Source organism: Ochotona curzoniae, unplaced genomic scaffold (genome assembly GCF_017591425.1).
Source record: "Ochotona curzoniae isolate NIBS_2020 unplaced genomic scaffold, NIBS_Ocur_1.0 contig_3190, whole genome shotgun sequence".
Lineage (NCBI taxonomy): Eukaryota > Metazoa > Chordata > Mammalia > Lagomorpha > Ochotonidae > Ochotona > Ochotona curzoniae.
This window is the reverse complement of record NW_024465751.1, coordinates 17491846-17511860: the sequence shown is the minus strand read 5'-3', so window position 1 is coordinate 17511860 and position 20015 is coordinate 17491846. Positions and strand designations below refer to the sequence as shown.

General features: G+C 34.0%; 1 protein-coding gene across 3 annotated transcripts in view; it reads right to left on the bottom strand.

The window, feature by feature from the left end:
* Positions 1 to 20015, bottom strand: part of CSMD3 (CUB and Sushi multiple domains 3) — an 873364-nt gene that overhangs the window by 618492 nt on the left and 234857 nt on the right. For all 3 annotated transcript variants that reach the window (XM_040979396.1, XM_040979397.1, XM_040979398.1), the window contains exon 5: positions 19446 to 19653. In XM_040979396.1, the coding sequence (XP_040835330.1) occupies positions 19446 to 19653 (208 nt within the window). The remainder of the gene's footprint in view (positions 1 to 19445; positions 19654 to 20015) is intronic.

Genomic DNA, 20015 nt, shown 5'->3' with positions numbered 1-20015 from the left:
GGCTGTGTATAGAAACACCACTGTGGTATATTGTTTTTTCGGTGCGTATTAGGGTTTCTTCGTATAGAATCATGTCATCTGCAGAGATAATTTATTCCATTCTTTCTCTGCTTTTTCCTGTAATATTTGTTTTATTCAGAATCAGAAATTCCAATTTCCTCATCTCCTTTATCCTGCTCTACTTTTGATTTTCAGATTTCAAATATTCTCATCCCCAACAAAAATATAATTTGATTGACTTTTATATTTATCTGTTATCCTTGCTTAGATGAACTCATTCAACAAGTCACAATTGCATTTTCAGTTGTAAGTCTCATTATTTTACTTTCCTATTCATAATCACTCAGCGGTACTCTATCAATTAGAATAAAAAAAAATGGAATAGGACCCAACAGGATAGCTTAACAGTTAAAATCCTCTCCTTGAACGCACTGGAATCCCATATGGATGTAGGTTCTAATCCTGGCTGTCGCACTTCCCATCCAGCTCCCTGCTTGTGGTCTGGGAAAGCGGTCAAGGATGGCCCAAAGCCTTGGGACCCTGCACCCACAAGGGAGACCCAGAAGAGGCTCCTGGCTTCTGGTTGGCTCAGCACCATCCGTTGTGGCCCTTTGGGGAGTGAACCATTGGATGGAAGACCTTCCTCTCTGTCTCTTCTCTTCTCTTCTCTGTATATCTGCGTTTCCAATAAAAAGAAATAAATCTTAAAAAAATTGGAATATATACGAAATGTGTTAGTATAATATGACAAGTTCTTCAATATCAGTTGATTTCTGCAGGTTTTTCTTCTTCTTTTTGAGCCAAAGAGCACACTATCATTTACTATAAGGAGATTTTTCTGGGTTCTTAAAATACATTCTCTCATCTCTTAGGTTTCTTACAGGTATTATTTTAATTTAAAAACATTTCTTCACTTATATGTCTAATTTTTGTACACTTTTGCGAGTGTATAAATCAATGCCATCATTCTTTCCAAGTTGCTTTCTTCAGGTATGCCTGCTCTTTTTCCTTACACCTATCCAAACAAAACAACGTTGGAATATACAAAGGTATAAAAAAAAATACCTCCCTTAAGGAGAAGAGCAGATGTTGTCATAACCTTTGTTTTAAGGGACAGTGATTCAGTCTAGAGGAATGGATGGGGGGGTTTTTACCATTCATTATGGCTCAGTTTCCCTTTTGCATTGTGACACACAACACATGCGACGCACAATACATCCAAGTAGGTGTTGTATACCTACTTGGTAAAAACTGGCATAAAGGAAACTGACAAAAATGTGAATTTTATCAGGCACACTGTACCATGATTAATAAAATTACATGTCTTATGTGTCTCAGATATGCTACATATTTTAAAATATAGCAGTCTATTTTGTTGACAAGAGTGACAACTGGTAACCCTTCACAGTTTTTCTTAATATTTTCCTTTGCAAATAATGTCTAATTATAGTTCCTTTTCTCCCCAATGTTTTTGTTCTAATTAATTATAAACTTAAAACTACACTGAAATATACTCCCTCTGTGAAATGTGTCCTTTAGATGCTTGAATCAGTCTGTGAGATCATCCCAAATATACTTAGTACATATGTTTGTGAACATCCCCTCTAATTATTTGTTAATTTAAGCTCTCCTTGCTAGTATACTTAGGTATTCTTGCTGTAATTTATGTCTGATTTTAATAGTGCCTTAAATGTGATAACTACTGGATGACTCGCTTTCTTAACAGATTATCTTTCACCTGTTGTCTCCAAAGTATGACAACATCTACACATTTAATAACTTGCTGTCTGTGGGTTTGTCATCATCTATCTCTTTTCCTACATGAGCCAACACTTTATTCTCAGTGCTTCTCTAAAATTGTAATGCATTATTAATTCCATCTTCTTAAGCAAGTTGCCTGTAATTATAATTGTCTTTCTAAAAAAGAAAATGCAACAGCTGCACCTACTCTGAAAATGGATCCTTGGAGAATGTAATTAAGTTATTTCAATTTGGAAACTGAATATTATCAAGAGCTATGGGATGTATAACCTTAAGGCAGACCTTTCCACCAGGTTTTTAATAGTATATCATTTGCAGAAGCCTAGATAACTAGAAAATTAGAATCTAAATTTTTTGCATGCCTCAGTCAGAGGCTTACTAAATGGAATTATGTTATAGAATCTCACATGTTATTGTTACAGCATTTAGTAGACCACTGAGTTAAGACAGCTAAAACCATGTGTTTACTACCTTTCTGACATTGCTTGCAGCTTTACCTACTTCGTTTTATAACTAGGGATTTTTATATAATCTATGACAAATATTTCACACTGTGTGTATTAAGACACAGTTGTAACCTGAATTTTCATACTCACCAGATTTTATAATTGGCAGTTATATTAAGAGAAAAACGAATTGTTGTATTCCTATACTTCAAATTACACTACAAGATTATGGTGAATGATTTATTGCATCTTACTTATTATAGTATTGCTCTTGATAATATCCTACATTTTTTTAGAGCTAAAATAATCAGTTGGTGCTGGCTTTAAGCAAAATATAAGGCATAAGATATGATATTTGGTGAACATATCATTCAGTACTAATTACACATGGAAAATTCAAATGATATTGTCAATAAAAATAAAATAAGTCAATAAAAAGTTGACTTAAAAGATATTTTAATATTCACAATAGTCACTTGATTTCTTGAGACTTATTGGCAATAATCAAGTGTCTATTTTTCAGATAAATATTCAAGAAGGACACTACTATTTCATAAGTGATCATTTACTTTGGGGCAAGGAATTAATCATGTTAAATGTTAATCAAATTCTTTCCCTTCTTAATTTATAACTAATGACCTCAATTTTCCTGTCTATTCAAACAGGGTAAATATAACTCCTTGTACATTGTCAACATTTTAAACATCAGAAATTATCTCATGAGACCTTCTGGAGTCAAATGTCTCATGTTAATCATTACCATGGTATAGCTTGACTATTTTAGTGTGAAAAATGGAATCCATGCACAAAGTTTTAATAATGCACATTTATATTACTTTTGAAGACCACTTATTTATACTCAGGGACATCATACTTAATGGAGTTATAGTTGACATATTTTTCAGCAACAGAGAGACAAAGGATTACATTTTTGAAATAGTCCCTAAAAGTATACATGATAAAATATACCTTGGTATTCAAATTAACTGTGAAATTTCAGCTCATTTAAGTATCTTGTGACCTTAAAACTACTATATATTAGTATTCACACTTTCATGAAAACAAATATGTGACAAAAGCATTTGCAAATTATGCAATTATTATGGAGTATAATATACCTAATGTACCAAAGGTATTGTACAAGTGTCAGCATTTTAAAAATATATATATAGGCTTTATACTCTGGTAAATCTTGCTACTTATCAAAAGAGATTTAATAGGAGAAAATATTTTACATAAACCTGAATCAAATAGTCACATTTATTCTTATATATTTAAATATTATTTTCAAATTGATCATTTTCAATTGAGTTCCTTGAAATGAAGAAGTTAAAGCACAATAAAAGTATTGCTATATAAATTGTAAACTTATAGATATAATTTATGTTATGGAAGTTAGAACATGGAAATATAAATAGAAAACTGCTAACAAGGATTTAAGATAAATTAATGCTAAGTAGATGCACAGCAAGTTATTTACATATTCAGATACCCAAGAATTCTCACAATTTTTAAAAAAGTATTGTATTTTCCAATAATGTATCCTTTTCGAAATCATTAGCTGACTGAAATTTTGTTCCAATCTTTTATGATCTGTATCCTTATTTATTTTTAAGTAATAAATTAGGATCAGACATTGCAGTATAGCTTGTCAAGCTCCTGCCTGTAACACCAGCATTCTGTACGGATGTTGATTTATGTTCTGGCTGCACCACTTTCAATCCTGTTCTCTGCTAATGGCTGTGAAAAGGCAACCGAATATGGTCCAACACACATGAACCTCCTGCTTCCTGCTTTTTGCTGACCCATTCCTGGCCATTGCATCCATTGAGTGAACCAATAAATAGAAGATCTATCCCTCTTTCTCTGTATCACTTTCAAAATAAACAAACCTGTAAATATGGGTGTATGACCATAATAACAGCAACATTGAATATTTCTCTAATAGCAGTTTTGCAAGTATAACATTTCATTTAATTAAACTCTATGAAACAAAAGAAAATATGGCAAATTATAAAATCCAGACAGATTAAATCATTTGCTTAAGATTATACCATAATTCAGTGTTAAGGATAGCATATAATGCATGTTCATATACCTAATTGTTTTTTTTAAATGGGTCATATTTCTTAATGTAACCTTTTATAAATAAAAGTTAAAGTTTATATAACTAAAACATACCCTGCTTTACAATGAGAACATGTATTTAAAATATAAAGATGTTAATAAAACTTTTAAACTATGGATACAAAGGAAATAGGACAGAATGACAACTGGTTAAGATATTCAGCAGACCATTTCCCCACAGAGACGCCGATTTGAACATTGCTATTAACACACACACACACACACACACACACACACACACACACACACAAATCATCATTATAAGAGCTATGGAGCCAGTTGAGAAATCTCAGAGCATGGTTCTAGTATAATAATAACAACAGTCACATTGAAAAACAAAGATGGCAACAATTGTTTGTATCATCTCTTCCCCAAGTCCCAATTTAGGAGGCACATTGAGAGGCACCTCAAGATTGGGCATGGGAGAGGATTTAAATGCATTTTGTAGATCTGAGTGCCAATACACGATTCAGTATGATAAAATTTAGAAGTGGACAGGAACCAAGATTTTTTTCTTTAAGTTTTATTTACTTATATAGGAAAGGCATATATACAGGCAGAAGGAGAGACAGAGAATAAGATCTTCAGTCTGCTGGCCCCAAGGGGCCACAATAGCCAGAACCAAGCTAGTCTGAAGCCAGGACCAGGAACTTCTTCCAAGTCTCTTATTTGGGTGCAGGGTCCCAAGCATTTGGGTCATCCTCTACCCACAAGCAGGGAACTAGATGGGAAGTGAAGACACTGGAATATGAACCAGCTCCCTTATGGGATCTTGGCAAGTGCAAGGCAATGATTTAGCCACTGGGACACTGTGGGGCGCCTGATATGTAGATTCTGGCTGCCGTAGCCAAAATATTTAGAATTGTGTGGTTCTTCATAGTCATGCAGCCTGGGAATCACTTCTAAAATATCAGTTGTCCTCTAACCTTAGGCAAAAAGTAGAGCAAGTTTGATGTTGCTAGGAAATAGGACAGGAGAGAGAGCTTGTTACTTTGCTTTGGAGCTCTGAGCCAGCTAGCTTACTGTTGTGAGACTCTTCACCTGATAAGCTTCTAAGATCTCAGTTCCCAGGGCAGTGCTCCCTAATGAAGCTATGGATTTACCCCGGCATTATGTAGAGACCTGTGCTAGTGTGGGATAGGCTAATTCCACCGCATGCCATTGCCAGTGGGTGAGTCTCTCTCAGTCTCCCTCTCTTTCTTTCTCTCTCTCTCTTTTTCTGCCCTTTTCTCCTTCCGTCCTCTATCTCTTTATAACATTGTATTTTGAATAAGTAAATGGACCAACAAAGCAAAAGACAGACCTTAGTGGTAAACACATCTATACCCAACTACCTTTGACAAAGTTGCAAGAACATGGGATGGGAATCAGAGTTTTCAAAAATGCTTTTGGGAATATTGGATTAGAATTCAATATAAAAATATAACCTATTTTTAAAATTGATAGATCAAAAATATACATTTTTCAAAGGCAGCCAAATAAATGGTCAAGCTATATATGAAGAAAAAAAATTAACATTAATAATCATTATCATTAAGGAAATACAATACAACCACAATTAAGGTTCTGGCACAATAGTGTAGTTGCTAAAATCCTTGCCTTTCGTAGGACAGGCAGGATCCCATTTGGGCCCAGAATAATCCTGGCTCCTGGTTTCTGACCAGCTCAGTACTGGCCATTGTGGTTACTTGGCGAGTGAACCAGAGGACAGAGATCTTACTCTCTGTCTCTCCTTCTCTCTGTATATTTGCCTTTCCAATAAAGATAAAAATTAAAAATATAATACAATACAATATCACTTCAATCTAGACAGATTGGCTGCCATCAAAAAGAAACAAGATAGCAAGTGTTGGGCCCAGCCCAGTAGCCTAATGGCTAATGTCATTGCATTTCATGTGCCAGGTTCCTATATGAGTGCCGATTCATATTCCAGCTGCTCCACTTCTCATGCAGATCCCTGCTTGTGGCCTGGGAAAGCAGTGGATGATGGTACAAAGCCTTGGGACCCTGAACCCATGTGGGAGACCTCGAAGAGGCTCCTGGTTCCTGGTGTCTAACTAGTTTAGCTCTGGCCGTTGTGGCCAACTGGGGAGTGAACCAGCAGATGGAAGCTCTTATTCTCTGTCTCTCCTTCTCTCTGTGAAACTGACTTTCCAATAAAAATAAATAGATCTCAAAAAAAAGAAAAAAGAAAAACACAGCAAGTGTTGGTGAGGATGTGGAGAAAAGGGAACACACACATAATGTTGATGGGAATATCCACCGAAGGACCATTATAGCAAATTGTACTGAGTTTTCTCAAAAAGCAAAATGGCCATATCCAGATATCTGCTATTGGATTTCTATCCAAGAAAAATCTAATTAATTTATGAATGAAAACCTCCACACTTTATTCCATACCTTATATAATCCACTTTGCTAAAAAGTCATATTGCGAATTATTCTGACCATATTTTAAGATATGTTATTTCAAATATTATTTTTAAATTGTAATATTTAAAATATAATATTCAAAAATTATAAGTAATAAACATTTTTAAATAGATATAAAATATTTCAGATATTAACTTTCATCAATTGTAAGCATATCTAGTGCATATATTTTGCTAAGTTACAATGCAAGTTACAATAATCACTTATTGCTTTAGTCATTTTTGCTGATTTTTAAAATGTTTTAATTCTTATTTTTGTAAATATTGCAGAATCTTTATTCTTCAGCAAATGCATACTTAACATGTTTCCAGTTCTAATTACTGTGAATACTGACCATACTTAAAATGTATGAATTAGTATAGGATGGAATGCAGAATGGAAAGCAAATGTTTGACAGAAATTTTCACTCTAAAATCTTCAATTCTCTAATACTGAGTTAGTCAGAAGCACAATAGAGATTTAATTGTGAATGTAAACAGTTTTATATGAATCTGAATATTTGTTTTGGCGTGATACTATCAAACCTCTGAGAATTTTTTTAAAGGGAGTAAGTTTCTAAAGAAAAAAAAAGATCATTTAGTATTTTAAAATGCTAATTTCATGGAAATAGTTAGGCTAACAGGGAAATCTTCTAGAGAATGACTTTCAAATTGAGTCAAGAATTTCTTTGGGACTTGGTATAGCTAAAGGAATGAAGTTATTCAGCAGGAACATGTGCTTGGATGAAGCATGATCTGTTTGAATTCCGTTTCTTTTTATCCACTTAGTGCTCTACGAACTCTTCATTTTCCTTCTACTTTGTCTTTGTATCCCAAGGCCCAGTTAGTGCCATTGCCTGCCCTGTTATGCTTCCATCTAACTTCCTAGCCATTTTAAAGAAATAGTATTCAAGCTCATAAATTTTTACCATTGCAAACTTACCTCTTAAAATCTCAACTGAATTTGGAACAGTGCCCGGTGAGTTTTCAGTTTCCCCTAAGCTTTTACCTTTTCATTTCATTCCACAAACTACATATCAAATATATTCCTCTCTCTTAAAATACCATTGTGTCTTTTCACTTTCAGCACATCATCTTCATTCTTTCTTCATGAAGTAAATGGGAATTACTAAAATTTTGTAGTTCAGCCTCTGGTCACTATTCCTACAAAATTTAATGAGATGTATCTGTTCCTTTCATCAAAGTAAAACTCCTGTCTCCTCTTGGCTATGGCTAAATCACTGGTAATAAATTGCAAAAAAATTGTTAGGTCGGGAATTAGAAACTGATTTAATTAAAAGAAACCACACGACAGGGCTCAGCAGTAATACTGGAGGTTAGTGTCAACTATAGTGCTTATGAGAGGGCTTCATTAAAGTGATGAGGAGAAATACAGAGCACAAATTTAGGAAAATTGTGTATTCTGACTTTGTCTTGGGTCAGGATGACACAAAAACTAGTGTTTAATTTGTAAGGGCTAAATGAGGGGATGGAATTAGTCATGCATCATGTTTACTATAGACTGATTTACAATAGTTTTACAGTGTTTTAGCTACAGAAAATAAAGAAACCATAGAATCAGATGGGCATCCTTTTTCTTTTAAAATTTAAAAGTATCTTTTTAAAATGTATTATTTAGGATGTTTATACAATTGTGTGGCTTACCCGAATTCAGAAGCAGACTAGGCATTAACTGACTTCTACAGGTATAGTTACTCTTTAAAAATAAAATTCATTCAATATAAATGTGGTGACAGACTTTTTCTAAAGAGTCATTTATTTTTATTAGAAAGTCATATTGACACAGAGAAGGAGAAACAAAGATATTCCATCTGCTAGTTCATTCCCTAAGTGGCCACAAAGGCTGAAGCCAATCCAATCCACAGCTAGGAGCCAGGAGCTTCTCCCACATGGGCACAGTGCCGCAAGGCTGTGGATTGTCCTGCACTGTTCTCCAGGCCAGAAGCAGAGAGCTGGGTTGAGAGTGGAGCAGCTGGGACCTTAACCAGGGCTTATAGGATCTCAGTACTTGCCAAGTGAGGATTAGCCAATTGAGCCATGATGCTGGGCCCAAATTATGCATTAAGGATATAAATATATCACTACAATATTTTCACCTTCAGATTAGGAATTACAGGAATGATTTTAAGTTTTAATAAACAATTATATAATGTGGATGCAAAGTTACACTTTTACCAATATATATGTGGAAGCCAAGTTTTATTTATACATTTTTGTAATTTTTTAAATCAATCATTAGATGTGAGGTATACTTTTTAAATAACCAAGATTTTGTACCTGAAAGTATCAGAGAAGTATTTCATGTTTAAATTGAAGGGTCTTGATTAAAATATTAAAGATGATTCAGTATTTACCTGTTATTTGTCTTAATTCTAATATCATCTGTTATGTGACTTTTTTTTTTAATGAATGAACAAGCCTCTAGCCTCTAATACATTGTCAGCTCTTCTGGATATACTCATAAATTGCTTTTTCTTAAGACATTCTAGCTATCTGGAATTTTAGGGAAAAGAAGAACTTTCAACACAATCTATATTAGCAATATTAGTCTATACTTAAATATCTACTATGATATTTAAATTTCAGGGCTGCATGGCATTGCTTTTTTTTTTATGGAGATGCTATTTTTTCAGAAAGCCTTACTTGTATATATAATAAGAGATACTATCTGTGAAAATGAACACTGAAGCAGGTATTAAAAGATTTCAGTGTTAATTTTGATTTTTTAAATATGCACACAGAGCCTTTAATTTCACTCTTCCTCTCTACCTTTCTTCTTCTTGCCTTCGCACAGAAAAATTATTTTTCTGTTCTGTCAGCAATATTTCTATTTTTTCTTTATTCTGGGCCTGCAAAATGACTTAGCACCATTTAATGGTTATTCTTAGTTCGTTAGTGTTTTCTCGGCAGTGGAGCTGCAGCCAAGTCTCCAAAAACAGACTGAGCACACCAGTCCTTAGCTGGGAACTGCTGAAGAGCTGAGGAGGATGCCTGCATGCCTTCAGGCCAACCTGTGACCCCCTGTGGCATGGCAGACACTCAGGAGCCACAGTCAGCCATTCACCCAGAAGCATCTGCTTTTTTACAGATCTTCAGCAGGAGCCTGTTCTTCCTTTTCAAGATATCTGTAAAAGCTTAAAGTGGGTAGGATCGCCCAAGGGCATTCTCTGGAGATGGTGCCATGTATACTCAGAAATTCTGGGGCCAGCATCCATGTGAGAGCAACTGGGTAAAAATCCTTGTTGCTAGGAATAGGAATACCCAGGTAGCCCAAAGAAGAATCTGTCCTACACAGAGCAGCGTTTCACCTCTTGCTTATACTCCTGTGAAAGATATTTCTAGTTTCTACTTATTACTTATTGAATATTATAGGTAGTAATGCATTAAAACTATGATTAAAAAGTGCATATTTTGCAAAAATTTGAAAGAAAAAAAGACATATTGAGAACAGGAAAGAGGGAGGAAGAGAGGGTGGTGAAGAGGATAATATAATCATCTTATTGGAATTATTTCTGTGAAAAACATGAAATCTTCATATTAGCAAAAATTTGAAATGCTTCTTGGAAAAGCTGGTGATCCACCATGGGATCAGTCCCCAATAAATTGCATAGCTTCTAGATTACCTGGATCTTATTAGTAAAGCTCCCAGGCATTAAATAGCAGAAATAGACTGCAATGGTAGCATCAAATTTCAGCATAGTCCAGCAGCTGTTATTCTTGGAATATGTTTCATTGTTTGCAGAAGAAGCGATGGCACAGACTATCATAAGCTTTTCCCAGTTCCTTTTCAAAGTTATGTAGATGCCATCCTTTTTACATATGTGGATACCCTGGCACTTTGGGAAGTCAAGATCAGCCTCTCTTACTGAGTTCCTGAACCAAGGAATTTAAGGAAATCCATTTTAAGTCCCTAAGGGCTTCATATGTTGCAAGATTTCCTTTTATGTTAGAACATGAGTCAACAACACCATCATATGGACCCTTTTTGGGTAATGGTGGCAAGTGAACATGTGGTTTCTTCTTCCTGGTGAGCTAGAACTTCTCTGCAATTTTAGAATTTCTAGTTCTAGTATAATTTTAATTGTACTTTATTAGTGTCATCTCAATAGAGCCAAACAAAATTTTAAAAGGAATTGTTTAAAAATAGAATTATAGTTGATATTTAAGTAAAAGTTGTTTTTTTTTTTTTTCCCAATTGTGGACATGTAGTAACTTTTAGAACCAGGCTTCATTGTACATTTAGTCCAGTCATTCTCAGAGGAAGGTAGTAAACCAAAGCAACTGTTTGACAGCGTTAGTATTAGTGATGTTTATTTTTTAAAGACTTAAGAATGTGGCAGGTTTCCTCTGGATAATTTATCTTATTTAGTCAGACAGTCTGCACTACTTGTTATATATTTATTGCAAATAAATGTGTGTATGTGTTACATAATTACCTTGATTTGTTTTAGAGGTCTTGTGACTCTGTTCTACTTTTTAAATAATACCAAGTATTTCAGTTTCTAAAGGATAGGCATAGGAGTATTAGATGACTTAGTTGTGATATTTATGGAACATTGATTTATAGAGCAATAGTTGTCTAGTTTTACTATGAACTGGAATTATTAACTTTGATCATTAGATGTCTTCATGTTCTTTGAATGTAAAGCAATAGATTCCCATGGAATCTGGAAAATCTGCACTTCTATAAACAGCACAAGCACTTTTGATGTAGTTATTGTAAGAACATTGTGTGAAAAATATTTTCAGTGTAAACCTATCTCACACAAGCACTCAGATATGAACATGCCCATATTAGAAAAATACATATAGTTTTATATATAAAACAACCTCTGTGTGTGTAGATGTGTGTGTTTATGTATTTACATATGGCTTTGGATACATAAATATGTAATATTTTTATAACTGTACAGTTACATATAGATACACATAAAATAAGTATTCGTATATGTAAAATACATTTATACATGCATATATGTAAATAAATAGCTCTTCAAAAGTTCATGAATAACATATTATGAAAAAACTGCATGGGTTTCAAATATATCTGAACCATGGCAAGCATCTTTTAATTCTATTTTTTGGCAAACTTTATAAAGTACCTTTGTGTGTGTCCTTATACATATATGCCTATAGGCATGCATATCAGTATAAATATGTTTAAGTATGTATGAATATATATATGTAATATATAAGAGAGCTACAAGTACACGTTATATTCATTTCCCCTGGAGAAGGTACATCAATAAAAGCAAAGTGTCAGAAACTGACAGGGATTCCCTAATGTCTATTCCTCTTTTCCTTCATAATAATGCACTTTTACTTAAGCCATGGCTTCTACAAATTTCTACATTTTTCTTATAGCCAAGTGGTCATTTAACTACATGTTTGCCCATGTGTTATAAGTATTTGAAAATGAAATAGATAATATGGGTCTTGTTTGAGAAATAGATGCCTGGTGAGAGGTTTTTGACCATTCCCGTCCTTTGTTCTTTCTACTGTCTGGAGCATAAACTGAAAATGTAATGGTTTAACCTCAGACATGAAACAGTCTTAGAAGAATGAAAATACTAAGGGGTCCTTACTGATTATATGTATTGATAAGTCCCTGGCACATAAATGCCTTGTATACTCACTTTCAGGATTCTGTTTTTAAAATGCTAACATCTTGTAGAATTCTCTTGATTTTATTTGTTTATATTTTGCTTGTTTCCTTTTATTAACAACTGAACCTAATCCAAACAATTATACATTGCTAAAATCAAATCAAATATAATCTGTAGATAAAAACTGAAAGGAGATTGTCACCTGATGCCACTTTTTATAGGGGATAGGGGACAAAGTGTCACTTAGTAAGGGTATCTAAGGTATGAAAATGCCTTGAGATCAAAGATCTGATTATGATTTTGTTATTTTAGTCGGGATATATGCTCAAATAATAACAAAGAGACAAATCAAGTAATTAATAAAAAGTCAAGTAAATTAATAATAAAATTTGTGAAGGTTTAAGATCATTGCAACCACTTGATTGTACTGAGATTCCAATAGTTAATTTCAGATCTTGTTTTATTCATCTGTGGTTTGACACAACTAATGAGCTCCTTGATATTTTCTTTATTTTGTTTTCATGAAGTGTTATCTTCTTTGTCGTCCTATTTCACTTATCTCATTCTTCAATTTTGCTGACATTTTAGTGGATTATTCTTGGAATCAACTCTTAGTGCGTTTCTTTTTTTAATCTAATAATCACTCCTGTATAAGAACACTTGCTTGTACACTTCCAGATTTTGATTCTCAACTAAGATATGTTTATTCTATCACTTTCTTAGAATCTTCATTTAAAAGTTCGTTAGCCATCTCAAATTTAGCATATACCAATTTAATCTTCACGTAATACCTCCCAAGTAGTTTCATCAATACTGCTCTTGTGTTGATTAGTGTTCTGGTATTTGCTCAGTCAGTCAGAATATAGTTTTTACCGCTACCTCTCCAAATCTCTCCAACTTCATATGTCACCATTTAACAAATTTTGACAAATTTGTCTTAAAATGTAATGACTTCTAATCATCTACAGTACTACGTTCTGTTTGAAAAATCAATCATAAACTCTTATATAAATAAGGAAAATATCTATTCTTTGAATTTTCCCTCGTATAGTTCCTTTCTTAAGTAGCAGCCATTACGATTTTTTTTTTAAATGTAAGTTCAACCAAATCACTAACCATGCTCACAAACCATCAATAGGAACTTACATAAATGTACACTGGTATCTTTGAGCTGAAGGACATAGAAATTTGCTGTTGTTAGTTCTTTGCAGAAATGTTTAAAATCATCTTAATTTGGTTACATATATTGCTAGATTAGTGATTCAGCTTTAAGACCTCAAAGAGATATCTTAAAATTGCACACTCCCATCTTTAAATATATTGTTATTTTTGTGGAGAAAAATATATATTTTTTTAAATCTTTTTTATTTCTTCTTATTATTATCATTTTATGATACAGTTCCATAGGCTCCTGGGATTTCCCTTATCCCCTTCCCAATCCAACCCAGTTCTTATCATTACTAAAGTATAATTGTTTATATACAGTTATATGTCCATCATTGTGGGAATGGACAATGGCAGACAGTCCAGCATCCTATTGTCAAGATATAGTAAACCTTTTCATTGTAAGTTCATCTTTGGCTGAAAGTAGAGATGCATATTACATTATATCCTCACATCTAGATATGTTAGTCTCCATTTCACAGTTACTGAATATCCCCTTAAATGAAAAGTCATAATACAAAATCAACAATAGGAAGAAAAATAGTAGTTCACAATGCCATGAAGTTAAATAACGTGTTACTAGATATGACAGTCTCCATTACACAGCTACTATACATTCCCTTAAATGAAAAGCCAGAAAACAAAATCAACATCAGGAAGAAAACAAAATTAACAACACCATGAAGTTAAATAACATATTACTGAATAGCTAATGTGTTGCTGAAGAAATGAAAAATTCAAAAACCTTCTTGAAGAAAGCGATGCTACCGTATGATCTATGAGTCACTGAATGATTTTATCAGAGGAGTTTGAAGAGATGAAACTAACAAAACCAAAACATCAAAATCCATGAGATATAGTTTCCACTGATTTTTGTTGGTTAAATTTGTCTCTTCTAGACAACAAAGACACGGGTTTGGTTTTTAATCCAGTCTACCAATCCATGAAATTTGATCAATGATTCCGAGCCATTTGCATTCAGGGTTAATATGTATGGGTGGTAATTTGGCCTTATCATTTTAGTAATGGGTTGTTCATTGATTAGGTCTTCTGTTGTCATTCTACTGGGATGTTCTTCACATTTGCCTTTGGTTTTGTTGGGTGCTATTCTTCTTGTCTGTCAAGACAATATCTTGAAGTATCATTTGTATGGCACGTTTGGAAGAGGCAAACTTTTAACTTTACTGTTGAAGAATTTTATTTCATTTTCAAAGACAAAAGAAAGCTTTGCTGGATATGTTATCCTAGGCCAACATTTTTTTCTTTTAGAATTTGGAATATGTCTCTCCTTTCTCTTCTTACCAGCAGAGTTTCTTGTGAGAGGTCTCCTGTGAGTCTAATTTGCATTCCTTTGTATGTCAATTGATTTTTTTTTTTTCACATGCACATTTAAGGATTTTTTCCTTATGTTCAATTGAAGAGAGCTTGATGATCATGTGTCTTGGTGAAGATCACTTTTGGTCAAACCTGTTGGGAGTTCTATGCCCCTTCTGGGTGTTGTTTCCCAATTCTTACTCTAGATTAGGAAAATTTTCTCTTATTATTTCATTTAACACCTTTTCAAAGCCAGCTGCTCTTTCTGCACCTTCCAGAACTCCCATAAATCTTATATTAAGCCTCTTAATATAAGTGTCTTTCAGTTCTTGAATACTTCTTTTGGCGTGATCCAGCTCTGCTTCCAACTTTTTGTTTGCTTCCCCCTGCTGACAAGAAATATCTTCCAATGCTGAGATTCCTTCTTCTGCTTGCTTCATTCTATGTATTCTTTATTAAAAATTTTGTGACTTTTAAGAGAAATATGTTACTTTATTATCTTAATGACAGACCTCATGAGACTTATTCTTTTCTGAAAAATGTTTTATCATTGAAGAACATTAATAATGTATCAGATAAATCTCCATAAATGATCAAACAAGCAAACAATCCTTCCGTTAGTCACTTCACATTTCAGTTGGAGTAAAAGCCAAAGGTGAATTTTATTAAGACTGTGTTTCTTTTTCTCCTACCATTTTTCATCCATAGTCATTCATTTATAGCTACAATGGGCTCCTGGTGTTTACTTTAGCGCTTTGAAGTCCAGTATGTTTTAGGACTATGTTAGACATTACTTCTACATGAAATATTCAAGACTGAGTTATCTGCTTGCCTACCTCTTTAACTTCCTCAAGTACTATTGACATAGGAGTTAGAGTGGGTAGTAGGCAGCTAGGGTATTATGGGTCCCCCGAGTAAAAGAATTTCCCCACCATGTCTTGGATTCACCAGAGCTCTTCCCTTCCAAGGGACAGGTGTTATTAGCATATCAATGCCCCACCTGAAGTATTATCGGCCATTGTTGGAGGGCCTCAGGCTGATCTCTTTATCATTGAAAAGAGAGCAGGAAGAAATAATACACATCTGACTAAGGCCTGGAATGTCCTATGTCTGGTATCTCTGTGACCTTTTGTCCCAAGGCCAGGTACCTTGGAAACCAGGAATTTTCTTTGTTTATGGAGAAACATCTTTGAGGGAAACCTTTAAAAGGTGCATTCCCCACCATTGATACAGGTTTTTCTTCTTTGCCTCCTGCCACTATGGCAGAGGACTAGGGTTCTCCTTTTTCCTCCTGCCACATGGCAGAGCACTAGGGTTCTCATTTACTTTTCCTCCTGCCACTATGGCAGGGGTAAGGGTCCTTTCTATCTCAAAACCCCCTCCCGTCACTAGGACGGGAGTCTTCTCTTCTCAGCTTTTCTAATAAATCTTGTGTTAAAACTAAACTGTGTCCGCATGAAAATTCTTCTTTCCTGCGAGACAAGAATTTGAGGTTGCTGCCATACTTGGAGTCAAAAATCCTGTAACACTATAAAATCTAACTTTCTCTTTTAAGAAAGTTGCATATTCCTCACAAATTCTTTACTTCTGGTACTCTGCGTAATTATTTCTTTATTATTGTTATATGAGTAGAATATGTAACTTGCCATAATTCTGCTAATCAGTGGTTATTGTCTTTCTCCACTGACATAGCCTAACTTCTGTGGGAATGTGTCTCCTCACTGCTTTTGTTGTGGACACACTTAAACCAATTCAGTTTCCAATAAGTACTTGTTGAATGGACTTTGCATAAATGTAATTCCACAGACACAAACTGAATTTGGAAATAATTTTTTTTCAAAGTAAGATTTATTTAGGAAAAAAAGAAAAAAAGGGAAAAAGGGCTCCTACCATGCTGGCCGGGAGCTCCATGTGCTCCATGTGTCCAGAGGAAAAACCCCAGACCTCCTGCCATAGTGGCAGGAGAAAGAAAAAAAAAAACAAGTTAATGGTGGTGGAGATGGTGTCCTTTAAAATTTAACTTCAAAGGAGTTTCTCCAAAAACAAAGGAAAAATTCTGGTTTCCATGGTACCTGGCTCTGGGACAAACCTCAGAAAGGTGTTATTTGTTAACCTCCTCAGTCCCTTTGTAATGATAAATTGATCATTCAACCTCTCAGTCCCTTTGTAATGATAAATTGATCATTCAAGCACTAACCCCTTGATAATGGCCGGGAGGTGGAATATTTTTAGAGCAGCTAATCCGACTTTTCATCCATAGGTTAACAAATAAAGCTGTGTTGGATTTCTACATCTTTGCTCCTGCCATAAGAATTAAACTGATGATGTCATAAAACATTAGCATTAAGAGAAATCTTGAATGGGGAGCAGACATGACTTACCCATTTTCTTCAGTCAATATAGTCAAGACTGAAATTTCAACAGAAGCATATTTATGCTGTGTCACTTTTCATTCCACTACAATTAATTGCTTGACATTCACCAAGTCTTAAAAAATTTATCGCCTAAGTGAAGGCATTCCTGTTCAGGTCATACAGTGACATTGCTGATTGTTTTGTAATTTAAAAAGAACATAATAATTTGCCATGTGTATGCTGCCAAGTGAGGCAAGAGCTAACTGTTACAATCCTGCTTGCAACTGAATAGATGATATTCTTTGGTCCTTGCTGACAAAGTCAAATATTGGATACATTAAACCTTTCCCCACTGTGTGCACCTCAGAGTGGTTCATATAAACAAAGTGTTTTGGACATTTGTATCACTTTCTTGAAATCATCTTATTGTAGATTTTTTTTATACAACAAAGGCTTTGGCAAGTATACCTAAACATTTACTGGAACAACACGTTTAAGATGATACATTTCTTAGTTTATTATTTTCTTCCTGAGTAACAGGCAAATAAGTGATCCAGTGTCATTTAAAGTGCAAAATGGAGAGAAATGTGTGACTTTGTTACTGTTATTGGATCTGCTATATTTTCTAACAACTCCAACAAGGAAGAATATAAATCATTACTAAGTATCTTCAAGCTGAAATAAGGTGATTATAAGAAAGTCAGTGAAATACTATAATCAAAATTCTATTTTAAAAAACCATTTTCCTTTGTTTTGTTTTTTTCCTGGTGTCTTGTTTAGAAAGCATTGTTTATATGAGACAGATTGTGAGTTACTGAGTAAGTAGTAATTTATAAAACATTTGTTTTGAGTTTTCTAACATGTTGAATGAAAATTCTTGATTTCACCGCAGTGTGGAATAAAGCTATCCTGATAAGTGGTAAGGGTATGTAATTTTGAATACTGATAACCTAAGGGGATGGGGAGAATTGGTATCACTAAGTGTGTTACATTTACCCTATTTTAAAGTGGGATTAACAACAGACTCATCTACAACATGGGCCAAGGCTTAGCTAGTGGTGATGATTTTCAATTTCACTTGCTATCCATTCAGAAGCTATCATATATTCCTTCTTCTCACTCCTGTTATTTTTCTGTGTGATCTCTCATTTCCTAAGATCTCTTCTTGCTTCTCTTAAGTATAGTTTGATGGATCACTTTTGCTGGATCATTCTAACAAGCCTGGACCTTATCTATTGTTGATTTTTGAAGATTTAGCTCTAGTCCTCTTTTGTCTTGTAACTTTTTGCCTCTGTCTATTCTCCCATTGGTTCAGTTATCCTCAGTAATATTCCATTAGCAGTGTCAACCCACTGCTTTAAATCAGGCTTTATTTTTAACACTATCTTAGGTATCATTTCTCAACCTTTTGGGGAGTCCTTTTGTTTATGTCTTCTAAATACATGTCAACGTGTTTTGCTTGCTTATCTCAATATTGTATCTCTTACCACAATATTACCATGATGTTTTTGGAAATTTAAACAATAATAAGCATTTAAAAATTCAAACACTTCTTGTGATTTTTTGGGGGGGATATATTTCTACTGTTCCTTGTCAATTCTTATGGTTCAAATGATCTTTGCTAGACTCATCAATTATTATCTCACTTTACTAAAGTAATCTTACCGTCCTTCCTTTCATCCAATTATTGAATTATAATCTTCTCAGTGTTACCAGTGTATTCAAATTTTCAAAATGAAGAAAAATTTCTTTGAAAAAAAACGTGTTTTGGATAGTAAACTGTTTTATGATACATCTATTGAGTCTCTAAACAATCACTTCCCCAGATTGTTATAATTTTGCCTTCAGTTAAATTATCTGTCTACATTAAAAAAGGAAAATTACATACAAGACTATTCAGTGAATTGGAAAGAAGCCATATGGATTGACATCCTAAAGAACACTACACAAGTGAGACAGCTTTTATTTCCTTATACAACTTCTAATAAAGTCACAGATTATACCAGTTGAGCAATAAAATGACACCAATGGAAATCTCTGTATTTCCAAATTTCAATCTATTTGTCATTTCATTTCTCCATAATGTCCCTCAGCGCTCACAAATCCACATCATAACTTTCATTTCACTATGTAGTCTTTAAACTATCTAATGTTTTAAGGGTTTAACATACAGTTGATTTGTGTTGCCCAGATTATTTCAGAAAAAAAATAGTACCAATACTTAATAAAAAATCTACTTACCAAATTGTTGGTGGTTCGGAACCTTCAATTTCTAAGTAATCATATTTGTCTTCCATTTGGAAATCAGTAAATATGAGTGAAATTGTGTCCCCAGGCTCTGCCACAATGGTCCATGTGCAATCTGCATTATTATGGTACTCATTAGGGAAACTTGGGCTGGATATGATGCCACTGGATCCTCTCATTGTTCCTCCACAAGCATCTTCAGCTGCGAAAAACAATGATACAATGTTCAGTTTTAAATTATTAGGAGAAATAAAATTGAAGCAACTCAGTATTTTTGGATAAACATTGAATTCCCAATATTGTGATGTCAAGTGCATATCACACTGATAAAAATTACATAAAACGAGAAAGTTTTCCAGCACATGTACAATATAAATTTTGTTATGATAATTATATAACTGGACATTGAAATAGAAATGAAAGCAAGTAAAAATCCATGTCCCAAAGCAAATGGAACACAAATTGTCCTTTCATGTTTGAAATGTGACATGAATAAAGCAAGAGAAATGTTTCTTAAAGTTTGTAAGGGGGAAATCTAATGGGAAAATAAAGATATAATTTACA